At 52.6% G+C, this 15,165-nt stretch overlaps 1 protein-coding gene across 8 annotated transcripts in view; it reads right to left on the reverse strand.

Annotated features, from left to right (window-relative positions):
- The window catches only part of LOC110479572 (acid-sensing ion channel 2), a 407,232-nt gene that overhangs the window by 14,276 nt on the left and 377,791 nt on the right, over nucleotides 1-15,165 (reverse strand). For all 8 annotated transcript variants that reach the window (XR_014950233.1, XR_004149277.3, XR_014950234.1 and 5 more), the window contains exon 3: nucleotides 4,793-4,920. Coding sequence is in view for 5 of the 8 variants with exons in the window: in XM_085562150.1 (XP_085418276.1) it covers nucleotides 4,793-4,920 (128 nt within the window). In the remaining 3 variants the exon portion in view is untranslated. The remainder of the gene's footprint in view (nucleotides 1-4,792; nucleotides 4,921-15,165) is intronic.

Raw genomic sequence — 15,165 nt, forward strand, 5'->3', positions numbered from 1 at the left:
CCAATAATGTGGAGTTATGGAATTCTAAGGGTTGGAAAAACCCTCTGAGATGAGTCCGGCTGTTCCCTCTATGGAACTGCCCCATGTCCCCCAGAGTCATATCCACACGGATGAAATCCCTCAGGGATGCAGATTCCCCCCTGCCCTGCTCCAGGAAACTCTGCCTCTCCTCCTGCTCCTTCCCTGGCCATTCCCCTCCTCCTCCCAGACCATCCTGCCTGAATTTGTTGGACTCAATTCCCAAACTTGGCAGAGGTACCTGGTTTGGGGGGTGGGGGGAATTGGACTCTGAAGTTTTCCTGTCCTCACTTTTCCACCTTTTTCTAAAATCCTCTTTTTCACAGGGTGCAGGGGGGAGCAGGAAACCCAAACCATTCCCTCATCCGTGGATCCAATGGCTCTTCCTGACCTCCCTTCCCACTCTCTGCCTCTTCCAGGCTCTGCCTCATCTCCCTCCCTTCCCTCCAAACCCATTTTCCTTTGCATCCTTTCCCAATTCCCTCCCGACCCTGTTTTCTAACCAAAACCCCTCTCCTGCCCTAGAAATTCAAAGTTTTTTTCCATCTCCTGCTTCCAACTGCTCCTGTGCCATTAAGGTTCTGTGGGATTTGTTTTATGGGATCTACTTGTTGGATTTATTCAGAATTTAAGGATAAATTGGAGGGAATCCATTGGGAGAGTTTGTGGGATTGAGGGGAACAAAGAAATCAGGGGGTGAACCTTTTTCCAGGAGGAGTCAGACCATGGGTGGCAGAAAATGCTTGGAGCAAGGGTTAGGAAATGTGAATCCATGGAATTATGGAATGGTTTGGGTTGGGAGGGACATTAAAATTCATCTAATTCCAACCCCAGGGACACCTCCCACTGTCCCGAGGTGCTCCAAGCCCTCTCCAACCTGGCCTGGGACAATTCCAGGGATCCCAGGGGCAGCCACAGCTTCTCTGGGAAATCCATTCCAGGGTCTGCCCACCCTCCCAGCCAGGAATTCCTTCCCAGTGTCCCATCCATCCCTGCAGTGGGAGGGACAGGGACACGGCAGGGATGGATGGACACTGGGAGGGAATTCCCTGGACACACATTCCCTGTGTCCTGGCACCCCATCACTTGTAAAATGACACCTCAAACATGGGAAATGTTATTTAATTCCTCCTAATTCCCAAATCCCAGTGCTTCCACCCTGAATGGGAATCACTGCCAGGCCTGAATCCCATTTTCCTGCCTCTCAAATCCCACTCTGGATCTGCAGCTCTGTACTTCTGCTCTCTACCCCACCAGACCTTTGGAGGGGATGAGTCTCCAGAGCCCCACCCACCAAACAACAGCTCAGAACCCAGGGCTTCACTGAAGCCTCTGGAATTTTTATGGAAAATTTGGCAGGAATTGCCCTTTTCCAGGTGTTTTCCATCTTCCCTGGATGGTCTGTGCAGCTCTGTTGGGAAGTCTGACCCCATTCCTGACGGAAGAGCTTTGGGTGATGCTGAGATGCTGCAAAAACCAGCCTGGAAAAGGGGAAGGAAAGAGGAATTTCTCTTTCTCCATGGGATCAGCCCTTCAAATATGGATTTTAGTGTGTCCATCCAAGCCTTGGTGCCATGGTCAGGGAAAAGGGGAATAACACAGGGATAGTGCAGCTTCCCAAGGTCTGGAGGGGGAGATTCCAACACCAGGCTCACCCAAAAGTGCCAGGAAAGAGGAAAATGGAAGGGGATCCATCCAAAGCTGGGAGTGGTGGGAGCTGAAGGGTAATTCCCAATTCCAGGGGGTCCTGGCCTCCTTGGGATCCCTCTGGAGGTGATGGATCCTTCCCTGTGCCAGCTCCTGCTCATGAGCACACAAACCTCATCCATCCACTCAGGAATTGCCATGGAAACAATCCCGGAGCAGCCCTGGGGAGGCACAGGGAGCCCCAGCTGGGATGGGACTGTGGGGGTTCATCCCATGGGAAATGGGGTGAAAGCCCCAGGGCAGCAGCTCCATGGGAACCTCTCCAGCTCCTTTCCCTCTGCACCAGGCATGGAGGGGATCCAGGGAGGATTTTCCATCCAGACCCTCCTGTTCTCATTCCAATCCTCCATCGTGTCCTGGCTCCTGCTTCCCTCAGGGAGCTCAGCCCTGGCTGCCCTGAGCTTCAGGGATTGCTCCAGTCTGGGATTTCATGGAATCCTGGAATGGTTCCAGTTGGAAGGACCTCAGAGCCCACCCAGTGCCACCCCTGCCATGGCAGGGACCCCTCCCACCATCCCAGGCTGCTCCAGCCCTGTCCAGCCTGGCCTTGGGCACTTCCAGGGCTCCAGGGGCACCACAGCTGCTCTGGGCACCTGTGCCAGGGACTCCCACCCTGCCAGGGAACAATTCCCAATTCCCAATCTCCCATCCATCCCTGCCCTCTGGCAGTGGGAGCCATTCCCTGGGTCCTGTCCCTCCAGCCCTTGGAAATATTCCTTCTCCATTTTTCCTGCTCCCCTTCAGGTCCTGGAAGGTCCCAGTTGGGTCACCCCTGGTGTCTCCTCCAGGTTGAACAATCCCATGTTTTTTTAACCAGGAAACATCTCACCTGGCCCTTGGCCAGGAGCAGCTTGGCCTCTTTAACCCATCCACCACATTTTATGGACAAATCTCCTGCTGGAACTGCTTTCTCAGGAGTTTTTGTTGCTGACTCAGCATTTCTACCCTGACACTGCCAGGTCCCTCCCAAGGTCACTCCTCCATTAACTCCCAAGGTGGGAAATGAATCCCAGAAGTGCCTCCTTGCAGGAGCCGCAGGCCTCAGCCACTGCAGGAGGAGGAGCAGAGCTGATTTAATTCCCATTTTTCCAGCCTGAGAGCTCATTGTGAAGGGAGATTTAATGAGATCCCAACCACAGAGCAGAGCTGGCTCTGGACAGGGGGATCTTGGAAAGCTCTGGGTGGAATGCCAGGATTTATGCCCTGGTCCTAGGATGTGAATCTTCAGTGGTGCTGAGCAGCTGCAGCCCTGGGAAGGCAGAAAATCAGGAGCAAAGCCCAGGGAATGCTCTGATTTCCAGAGCGGGATGGGGAATGAAGGGAGGGAATTGAGCAGGTCCACAGGGAATGAATCCAGAGACAGGAATTGACACCTCACAACCCAAATTCTGTCCCACAGAGGGTCCACAGCTCCCACCATCCCAAATCTTCCTCACTCCACATTATTTATCCCTGGAGAAAGAGCTATTAACTCCCCAAGGCTGCTCTGAGCTGGAAGATGGGAAATCAGCTCCATTTTTTTCTTTATTCCTGTTTTTTCCAGCTGCAGGATCATTTAATTTATAGCCCAGGATATAAAACTCTGGGTTCAGGACCCCAATAACTGCCTGGGCTCAGTCCCTGTGGGATTTTCCTGGAGCTGTTCCACCTTTGGCTCTGGTTTATTAAAGGAGCAGCACAGGCAAACAGATTTAGTTGGAGAAACCCAGACTAAATGAGGGATTGGGATAAAAGCTGCACATCAGGAAGGTGGGGGAAACCCAGAAGGTCCTCAAGGACTACTAATTAATTAGAGGAAGCTATTAATGGCTGTAATTAGGTTAAAAATTAATTTCTGGGAAGAAGGATTGGGGTGGGAGCTGAATGCTGGAGATTGTTCCACCTCTCCTGAGGAAAGGCTTTGGAGCCCTCAGATGATTTTAAACCAGTCAGAAAATCCCAGGAATGAGCCCTTCCCTCTCCCATCAGCAAAACTCTGGCAAAACCCCCGGAAAAAGGGACAGCCCTGAGCTGAGAGTCCCTAAATCTGTTCTGTCCTCTACATCTCCCATGTGGAAGGGGGGATGTGGGGAGGAATGTTTTCCCCTCTCTCTCATCTGGATGATGTTCAGGTCGGAATTCTCCTTTTTCAATGGAAATATTGGAATAGGCAGTGCTGGAAATGGGGTGGGGAAGGATTCCAGCAGCTGCAGCAAAGCCTTGAATTTGCAGCAATTTAACCCAAAGTCCTTGAGATCCTCTCTGCAGGCTCCAGCTCCCAGCCCAGCTCCCAAATCTTGTCCAGGATGGGATTTTCAAGCAAGGCAAATCTTTTCAATCACTGCTGGAGCTGCCAGGAGGATCTGACTCGAGGAGCTGCTCCCAGAATCTTTGGGCATCAGGCACCACGTGATGCCCTGTCCAGCCCTTCCCATCCATCCATCCATCCATCCATCCATCATCCATCATCCATCCATCCATCATCCATCATCCATCCATCCATCATCCATCCATCATCTATCCATCCATCCATCCATTCATCCATCATCCATCCATCATCCATCCATCATCCATCCATCCATGTGGATGTGTCACTGCTGGGACTCATGGAAGATGATGATTCCCAGGTATCCCAGGAGAGTTTGTCATAAATCATGTGGATATTCTGGTGTCACCTGAACGATTCCTGCTCCTCTCCATCAGGAAACTCTGTCCTCCTGTCTCTTTTTATATCCTTGGAATTTGTTTTTGCTGGGAAAACCCAGTGGGTTGGACAGGACCCAACACCTTGAGCTGCCACAGCTCAGCTCCAACCATGGAAGAGCAGAGCAGGGAAGTCACCAGGGATGAAATCTGTCCTGGAGATGGAATTACTATGGGACTTCAAGGAACTGTGGGAATGCAGGACTGTGGAATAACCATGGCAGATAACCTGGAAAAGCTGCCCTCATCCCAAGAAATTTGAAGCAAGGCATCAAAAATTTGTTAATGATGGAGCTGCATCTCAAGGGACATCAATTACGGAGAAGGAATCTCTCCCAGGAAGACCTGGAGGGAACCCAGGGTGGAATGGGGATTTGGGACTTACCCTTTGCTCCTGGGTGGCCACAAAGGTCTGGAATCCAGGGGCCACCCCAAATCCCAGCTCCTGGACGAAGGGAGGCTCGGACTGGCTGTGGATCTGCACTTTGACTCCGGCCTCAAACGTCGTCTCCTCTGCAAGAGAAGGGGGAGCTTAAGGAGCTCAAGAACAGCTGGAATGTTCCCACCTGGATGATCGGATCCCTGGAAACCAAGGGAGGAAATCCAGCAGCAGGATTTGCTAGGGGCAGACCACTCCTGGGCCTCATCCCAAATCACCTCCCATCAGCTCCTGATCCCAGCTCCCCTCCCTGGAACAGCGGCTCCAGCCTGCTCTGAACTTCCAAGGACGAGAAACCAGGAGGGGACCTCACTTTCCAGCTGGAATTTGGTTCCAGGACACTTTGGTGACATTCCCACATCACCAAACCAAACCAACTCCTCCTACCCCAACCCGAGCCGTTCCCACTCTCCAGGAGGGCTCCAATACTGAGGATTGATGAATCCATGGATGCCTCTTGCTGTCTCATCCCTGGCACAGCCCGACGCCACTTGGGAATGCTGGTCATGAAATGACATTAAAAATGTCCTAAATGTCAAGGAATTTTGGGTTTGGCAGCTGCTCCAAGCTGGAAAAGCCTTTTGGGCTGGGACACATCAGAGCCTGGGGTGATGGGGGGGTTTCCACATCCCAAATCCATGTGGAGTAACTCGAGGTCAGTTCCTCTTTTCCACCAAAACGAGTGGACAAAAGTCACAGAGTGGCTTTGGAAGCAGATCTGAGCTCAGATCAGCCCTGTGAGCTCCTGTCCCCACACACCCGGGGCTGTCACCTCCTCTCCTCGGGATTCCTGCTGCTCTCACATCCCAACAAACCCCAGATTCCATCTGGGACTATGGACTGACAGCGGAAGTTGTTAACGAGACCCAATTTGACCTAAACCTGGAATATTCCTGGATCTGGATCCACGCTGGTGGCCAGCAGTGCCACCTCCACATCTGAGGAGCTTCTCTTGGAGGATGAATCATTCCTCAGCCTCCCACTATTCCGTAGCATTTTCCTACTATTTCATTGTGCATTTCAATTTCCAACAGCTCTGGGAGAACCTCGGGAGCAGGGAATCCCAGCCACTCCCAGCTCCAGAGCTGCTTCTCCAGGGTCTGCACAAAGAGGGTTGGGAGGACACGGGCAGGGGACAAGGGGACAAGGAGGGGACTCTGGAGGAGTTTTTGTGGATCTCAGAAATTCAGGATTTAACTCTGCTGGCAAAGAGATCTGCTGCCTTCTCCCAAGAGGATTTTCCCCACAGGATCATGGAATCCTGGAATGGTTTGGGTTGGAAGGGACCTTAAATCCACCCAGTGCCACCCCTGCCATGGCAGGGACACCTCCCGCTGGCCCAGGCTGCTCCAAGCCCCCTCCAACCTGGCCTTGGGCACTTCCAGGCCTCCAGGGGCACCACAGCTGCTCTGGGCACCCTGTGCCAGGGACTCCCTGCCCTCACGGGGAGGAATTCCTTTCCAAAATCCCACCTGAACCGACCCTGCTCACCCAGGAGCTGCCAAGGCAAACAAATCAACACCCCACAGGTGGGATGGGTTTATGTTGGGATTGGCCAGGACAAAGAGGAGCATCCCAGTGCTCGGATCCCCTCCCTTCCAGCCCCTGCCAGGTGTCACCTCCCAGCTCAGCAAAGCCACAGCCAAGGGCTGAGCCAGGAGTCTGGGATTCTGGAGACCCCAGGCCAGACACTGCTGCCACCTCCTGGGAAAACCCCAGCCCCCAGCCACACATTCCCACACCTTTTGGGAACAAACCCCTGCTAGCTCTTCCCAAATGCCTTTGGTGATGGAGAAGATCCCAATCCCATCCCAATCCCATCTCCACAGCCCCACAGCATCCCAGGATCTTCCCCAGCTGCCCAAACCCCAGGCCAGGCCAGGCTCAAACCCTTCCCAAGCTCCCCCCAAGCCCTCCAGCCCCAATTCCCATCCCATTTTTCCTGCTCCTGCCGGTCCCACCACCCCCACGGCTCTGCTGGGTGTTGATCCCCTTCCAGCACTCCGGAGGAGATTCCATCTGCTTGCCTCAGTAATTCTCTGACACCTCAGATGAAAAAACTCCTATTTAGTTTAATTTGTTGGGCAACAGGAATTTTCCCAAAATATTTTCCATCCAAAACTCCTCTGCCCATTTCTGCACTTGCCCCAGCTTTAATTCCATGGATTTCCCATGCCCAGGGGTCTGCCCATGGGTAAATCCCTGTCCATCCATATCAGCCTGCAGGTAGCCAAATTAATCTTAAACCCAGCAGGATTTGGAATTTTAAATGGGAAACCCTGGAATGAAGCTAGTGGTGCCCATGGAAAGGGAGGGAAAGGCCACAGCATGGAACAAACTTTGGGATTAAACCCCACAACTACAGAATTCCATCAGTGATGATACCCAGGAAAACAAAACAAACAGGATTTTTTTAGAGGAGCTGCCAACCCCAGGCAGCTTTCCTTGTTTCTCCTGCACAAGAAAGAAACAAAAAACATGGAATTGGCTTGGAAAAATTGTCCCTTCTCATAAAGAATCGATTCCTTCCAAAATTCTTGTTTGCTGCTAGGAGAGGCAAGTTAAAAGCCCAGCTTGCATGGAAATGTCTGGATCAGAACTCATTAACTGCATCCTAAATATTCCACACCCATGCTGGGATCCAGGAGCTTTAGTGGGGATTAAATATTTCTTGGAGCTGTGGGAAAAGGGAGGGCCCAGCAGCCCCAAAAATCTGGGTTTGGGGTCATTCATTTCTGAAGGAATTTTCCCTGGACACAACAACCCCTGGCACTGGAGAGGGCTCTGAATGTCCCAGGGAAAAATCCCAGCCATTATTTAATTAATATTTCAAATGCTAGTAACTTTTGACAATCTTACTTATTTTTTCCAATTTTGACAGATTTTTTTTCCAAATTTTTTTCTAATTTTAGCATCATTTGGAATGGCTTTTTCTGGGAATTTCTTCTGGATCTCTGGGGCTGAGGCACTGCTCTTCTCATTTTTTATAAACACCCATTACTGTGGGGAAAAATAATCCTGGAATCCTTGGATTTGCTCAGAGAAACTAAAACCAATCCCAATCCTTTGGAGCTTGGATTGCACCTCCAGGTTTTAACCTTGTTTGGGACATTGGGAACGCTTCATTTATCCCCAGCCCCACTCTCAGGGCTTGGAAATTCAGTTTATAGCCCATTCCAGGTTGGGAATTATAAAAAATACCCTGGAAACTGCATTTTTCCATACAGTAAATCCATTCTTGCACCCAGCAGAGTCTGGGTGCAATGAGCCTATTTTTTGGAATCACCCATCAATTTGGGGAAAGATAATCCTGAAATCTTTGGATTGGGTCAGATAAATTCAAAATCAATTCCAATCCCTTCAGATTTGGCACATCCCAGTTTTAAACCTCATTTAGGGATATGGAGAAGCCCATCCCATTCCTTCATCTCCAGCCCCACTCTCAGAGCCTGGAAATTGAGGTTTTAGAGCATTCCAGGCTGGGAATAATCCAGAATTCTGCATTTTCCCACACATTAAATCCATTCCAGCTCCCAGGGAGGGCTCTCCCAACAAATCCTGAGCTGCTCTTTCCCCTGCAGGATTAAAGGAGCTTGAATTAAATCTGGGATTAATTCAGCACCTGCTCCCAGCTGGCTGCAGAGGGAAGCTCAGCTTCCTACAGCTGTTGCCTTTCCATGACTTTTTTTGGGCATCCCAGGAAAACTCTACAGGGAGCAGCAGCAGAGCTTGGCTGGGACCGAGCTCATCTCTGAAAACTCAGGAATTAAAATCCCAAAAGCTGGGAGCTTCCCTCTCACCCTGCCTGGTCCAGAGCAAACACATCCAATTCCCCCTGGGAATGAACAGCTGGAGCTGATCCTGGCACTGACTTATTGGGAAATGAGGATACAGCCAGAGCTGGGAGGTGTTTCTGGTGGAATTGTTATCCCCAGCTCTGCAGTTGTTATTCCTCACTTCTGGAACTGTTATCCCACAGCTCTGGAATTATTATCCTCTGGAATTGTTATCCCCAGATCTGGAATTGTTATCCCCCAGATCTGGAATTGTTATCCCCCAGCTTGGGAATTGTTATCCTAAGTCCTGGAATTGTGATCCTATAGCTCTGGAATTGTGATCCTGTAACTCTGGAATTTTTATCCCCAGCTCTGGAATTGCCTTCCCCAATCAGCAGCTCCAGGGGGGATATTCCTGCTTGGAGAAAGCCAAAGCAGGTCCCACACAGCTCCATCTGGGAATTCCTCTGTTAATTCCCATAAATCTCCTGCTCTGGATAGAGGGAACAGAGCTAGGGAAAGGTTTTCCTGGTCCTTGGCCTCAGTCTCCCCTCCATAAAACCGGAATGACATCCCAAGGAATTCCTTGGGCTGGAAGGGTCTCCAAGGGCTCCCCCCACCCCCAAGTGCCCCCAGACCCCAGGAGGGGCCCAGGAGGAGCAACGGCCCCAGGAGCCACATCTGGCAGGAGCCCAGATGTGCATCCCTGGAGGGCACCCTGGGACCAGGACTCCTGGTGCTCCTCGGGAAGGAAGGACCTGGAGCGGGGGCCAGACATGTCCTGGGAATGCTGAGTTCATCCCGAGGTTTTCCAGCATCCTTTGCTTGGTATCACCATGGAAACCATGAGCCAGGGCTGCCTACCTTCCCAGGGACCCCAACATTCCCAGGGATTCCCAACCTTCCCAAGGATTTCCTCTTTCCAGGGATCCCCTGTTTCCTACCTCCTGTGTGACCCCTGGGAAGGGCAGGAATTCCCAGCACCAAGAAGCTGCTCTGGGTGTTCTCCCTGTTCCCACCAACCCTGAGCCTCCCAAAATCCTCCCACATTCCTCATTATTCCAGGAAGCATCTGGGACTTGAATCTGTGTCCTCAGGTCACCCCCAGGCCCTGCTGAGCAGGGGATGCTGAGGATGAACAGGGGATCCCTGGATGCTCCCTGTGCTCCCAGGGAATCTCCTGCTCCTCCAACCCCTCCATACTCAGGCAGGAATCCTGAGCAAACTCTCAATGCTCACATTTTTCCCAAAGATTTACACTGGCTTGGGTTGGAAATGCGAGATGTGTCTGGGGTGTGTATCCATTGCCACCTCTCAGAGCTGGGGCAGGTCCCTGCTGTTCTTTGGGCACTTTTCTTTATCTCTCCCACAGCCAATCCTCCCTCCAGGAGATCTCTGCTGTCCATGGCCACTGAGTGTCCCTGCCTGGCTGAGAAAATTCCATCATCCATGGCGAGATGCTGCACCCAGGGGAGAAGCCAAGCATTCCTACCTGGATCCAATCTGACCTGGGAACAGCACAGCAGCCTTTGCCCCCTGCATTCCCAGAGGAGCAGCTTTATTCGCCCTGCATTCCCAGAGGAGCAGCTTTCTTCCCCCTGCATTCCCAGAGGAGCCCAGGCCCATCTCCCCCAGCCCTGGAGCTCCAAGGAAAACTCCCCCCTTGTGCAGATCCTGCTCCAGCAGAAGCACAGCTGGCACTGCAGGAGGGCTGAGCCCCCTGGGATGGGGCTGAGCCACCTCCCTGACCCACAGGGGACAGGGCTGCTCTCACTCTGGCAGGGGTTTTTTTGGTTTTTTTTGTTTTGTTTTGTTTTATACTATTACATTTTTATTTTTATTTTTCCTATTAAAGAACTGTTATTCCTATTCCCATATCTTTGCCTGAGAGCCCCTTAATCCCAAATCTATAACAATTGGAGGGAGGGGTGTGGGTTTGCATTTTCCATTTCAGGGGAGGCTCCTGCCTCCCTCAGCAGACACCTGGCTGTTCAGACCAAGGCATACACATTGAAACAAAAACTCCAATTGCCATGGAAACACGGCTCCAGGGAAGCGGGCGCTGCAATCCCACCCTGGGAAAATGTGGAGTTGTGAAGGCACCAGTTTCACCAGTTTGGCTGCCCCGAGAGTGCTCTGATTTCCATGGAATCGGAGTTTCAGTTCCCCGGGAACGGGGAGGTGAAGCTGGAATCTGAGCACTGATCCCAGCTGAGGCCACGCAGCTTTTCCAGGAACATCACTCGCTCCAGCTTTGTCCTGGGGGTGTTTTTGCTGTGGGCTGAGCTCCGGGAGCAATCAGGGACAAGAGAATTCCTCCTGGATAGGAGGGAGTGCCTGGCACATGCACTGGGAGAAGGCGCTGCTCCCCGGGGCTCGGCAGCAGCGATGTCCTGGGAGCCCTGCCCGGACCCCGGGGAATGAATCCATCCTGGGAAAAGGAGCCTCGGGGCTCCGCGGCTCCCAGGCAGGGGGAGGCAGCCAGGGGGATCGGGATTCCCCCTGGAAAAAGGGACAGGCTGGGAGGGAACAGAGGGAACGGTTCCAGGCTGCCTCGGGAGGCTCGGCTGGGTCCAGGAAAGATTCCCTGATGGGAAGGAAGGGGGGTCAGGCCCTGGAAGGGGCTGCCAGGGGGTTTGGAGTCGTCCCAGCTGTCACCACAGGACCCCTCCAGTGTCATTTCCCTTGGCTTCAGGGAGAAGGACGCGGCAGGGATGGGAGAGAGAAGGAAAACCGGCTTTGCCAGCAAAAGAGGGAATTTGGGATGGAGCAAAGGCTGGGAAAGAAGCAAAGGGGTCACTGATCCCAAGGGATGAGGGCACGGAGCCAATGCTTCCCTCTGGCACCTCTGGAATTCCAGCCTGGAAGTGCCCCAGGCCAGGTTGGAGAGGGTTTGGAGAAGCTGGGACAGGGGCAGGTGTCCCTGCCAATGGATGGACTTTAAAGTCCCTCACAACTCAAAGCAGTCCGTGGTTCTGGAATTCCTACACATCAACTGGGAAAAATATCCAGGACAAGCCCCAGCTCCCACCTGCCCTGGGCTGGGACTCAAAGCCTCCCTACAGAAATTCCTGATTTATCTGCCATTTTTCATTTATTTGGGTGCCTTCCACCCCATCCCTGGGTCATGGAGTGGGAAGGGGCAGGAGCTGGGACTCCAGAGCTCCTCCAGCTCCTCCCCAGCCTGGAGAGGAGGTTTTTCCCTGCTCCCTCCTCTCCCAGCTCCCTCCCTTCCCGAGGAGCAGGAGGTGTTGTACAACCCCATGGAGCTGCTGTGCTATTTTTAGGGAACATATTGCATTTGCATCCCAAATCTGGGGCCAGATGGCTCCATGGATATTATTAAAAAACCCCTTACATAATCCAGGAGCAGGAGAAAGCGTTAGGATTCCAGCCCAGGGCTGGGAAAGGTTTTGATGGATGAGCAGAAGCCAGGAATTCAATATTCCAGCTTCTTGCTCCTATTTAATCATTGAAAAGAGGGAATAAATGTCAGGGAAGCTGCTCTCCTGGGGTCATCCCAGGGCAGGCAGGGATGCTCCTGCCAGGTGATGCTGCTTCCATGACCAAGGAATACAAATCCCTTTCCCACCTCAGCATCCCTTGGGAATCACGTGTGGCAGTGAAGGGAGGCAGGAGAGCCAAAAGATCCAGAGCTCCATGGATTTTATTAAAAACCCCCTTACATAATCCAGGAGCAGGAGAAAGCACCAGGATTCCAGCCCAGGGCTGGGAAAGGTTTTGCTGGATGAGCAGGGGCCAGGAATTCAGTATTCCAGCTCCTTGCTTGTGTCCTATTAAGCTTAATTTTTAATCATTAAAATGTCTGGGAAGCCGCTCTCCTGGGGTCATCCCAGGGCAGGCAGGGATGCTCCCAGGATGCTGCTTCCATTATTTCTCTAGGCTGGGGAAGGAATAAAAAGGTCCTTCCCACCTCAGCATCCCTTGGGACTCACGTGTGGCAGTGAAGGGTGACCGGGGAGGAACAAGTGCCAAAAAATCCAGAGCTCCATGGATTTTATTAAAAAGCTCCTTACATAATCCATGAGCAGAAGAAAGCACCAGGATTCCAGCCCAAGGCTGGGAAACGTTTTGCTGGATGAGCAGGAGCCAGGAATTCAATATTCCATCTCCTTGCTGCTCCCTATTAAACTAAATTTTTAATCATTAAAATGAGACAACAAGCATCCCATAACCTGCTCTCCTGGGGGTCATCCCAGGGCAGGCAGAAATGATCCTGGGATGCTGATTCCATGATTTCTCCGTGCTGGGGAAGGAATAAAAATTCCCTTCCCACCTCAGCATCCCTTGGGAATCACGTGTGGCAGTGAAGGGGCAGGAGGGAGCAGAGCCCAAATCTCCGCAGCCATCCCGGAGCCTTGGGAGCTGCTGGAAGAATAGGGGGTGGGAAGGAGCAGAGATTCCCCGGAGGCAGGGAGGGATGTTCCCGGCATCAGAGCCGGGGGTGTCACCCATCTGCCAGTCTTGTTCAGTGCTGCCCCCAGGGACTGGGATGATCCCGGAGAAATCAAAATAAGGGAAAACAGCTCTGAAAGGCACAGAACCAGATCCTGCTCATCCCTCCCCCTCCAGGAGCTTCGCTGCTTCCCCTGGAACTGCCTGAAAAATTAAACAGGGAAAAGCTGCTGCTGATTCCGGCTGCTGGACAAGCCAGAGGGAACAGAAATCCCAGGGATGAGGAGCAGTCCTGGCAGAGCTGCTGCCCCTTTGGGATGGATGGATGGATGATGGATGGATGGATGGATGGATGGATGGATGGATGGATGGATGATGGATGGATGGATGGATGGATGATGGATGGATGGATGGATGGATGGATGGATGGATGGATGATGGATGGATGGATGGATGGATGGATGGATGGATGGATGATGGATGATGGATGGATGGATGGATGGATGGATGGATGGATGGATGATGGATGGATGGATGGATGGATGGATGGATGGATGGATGATGGATGGATGGATGGATGGGACTGGGATATCCAAGAGTCCAGCCAGTTTTTGTTATAGATGAAAGAGAGATCACAAGGTCACGGAATGGTTTGGGTGGGAAGGGACCGTAAATCCCACCCAGTGCCACCCCTGCCATGGCAGGGACCCCTCCCACTGTCCCAGGCTGCTCCAGCCCTGTCCAGCCTGGCCTTGGGCACTGCCAGGGCTCCAGGGGCACCACAGCTGCTCTGGGCACCCTGTGCCAGGGTCTCCCACCCTGCCAGGGAACAATTCCCAATTCCCAATCTCCCACCCATCCCTGCCCTCTGGCAGTGGGAGCCATTCCCTGGGTCCTGTCCCTCCATCCCTTGTCCCCAGTCCCTCTCCAGCTCTCCTGGAGCCCCTTTGGGCCTGGCAGGGCTCTGAGCTCTCCCTGGAGCTTCTCCTCTCCAGGAAAGGATTTTCCCTCTCTGTATCCCTAAGCATTACAGCACCTCCTTCCCTTTGTCCCCCAATGTCCCCAGGTGTCCCCCCAGCCCTGTCCTCTCCTGCCACTCCCACTACAGAGGATTTTATGGATAAATAAATGGAAATATAAATATAAAAGATTTGCAGTGAGTTTTGGTGCCACCCAAAGGGCATTTCCAGCTTTGGGGCAGCAGGAGGGGCAGGATTTCCCAACCAACCTGGGAAACCTCCAGGCAGCCCAGGCTGGTGGAACTGGGCTGGAGAGAGGGAAAATAGTCCAAAATGTCCATCAGTGCCAGGCTGATGGGAATTTGGGTAGGAAATGGTGGGGCTGGCACTGGAAGGTTTTCAAGGAATGGGGAGAAAACAGCAGGAGGTGAAATCCAGCAATGGGTAAGAATGAAGCAGAGTTGAGTCCAGATGGATTTTCCAAGAGAGACAAACAAGGGAATTCCTCAACTTGTGGCCACCTCAGAGCTGACCATCAAGCCCAGTGTTCACCATGGTGATGATCCATCCACCCTGTCCCTTGACTTATTGAGATGGAAAATCCCTTTTTAAGGACTTATGGAGGGTGTGGTGTCTCCAGTCTGGATTTCATGCCATTCCTCTCCCAAATTCACCTTCCCAGGTGCCAACACCCCACGGGACGGGGCTCTAGGAGCCCTGGCAGTGGAAATGCCACCCCCAGCTCTGGCCACGGGGGGGATGGATTGGGCAGGGAAAGGAGCACCCCAGGAGTGGCTGGGATGGGAAGAGGAGCGGGAAAGGCAGGATTTGGGAGGAGTCCAGCACAGCTTGGGTTGTGTCTGGCGAGGGGAAAGCTCCGGATCCTCTCTATAAATATTCCCAGGCAAACACCAGACGGGAGCAGAACATTTCCAGCAGCAGGAAAAGCAGTGGGGAAAACAAAGGATCCAGAGTGGAACAGGTTATCCCAGGATACCGACCCCAACCCCTTCATCTGGGACACTCCAGCCCGGTGCCAGCCCCAGCTGAGGGGACAGTGTGCAGATAAAGAGGGGCTTTGAGATTTCCCCCTCAATCAGCTCTGACATCCCTGGGGTTCTGAGCTGCTCCTGGAATTACAGGGAGTCTGCAGGACCGGGAGGAAAAG

The sequence above is a fragment of the Lonchura striata genome, chromosome 27, assembly GCF_050655825.1.
Source record: "Lonchura striata isolate lonStrDom1 chromosome 27, ASM5065582v1, whole genome shotgun sequence".
Lineage (NCBI taxonomy): Eukaryota > Metazoa > Chordata > Aves > Passeriformes > Estrildidae > Lonchura > Lonchura striata.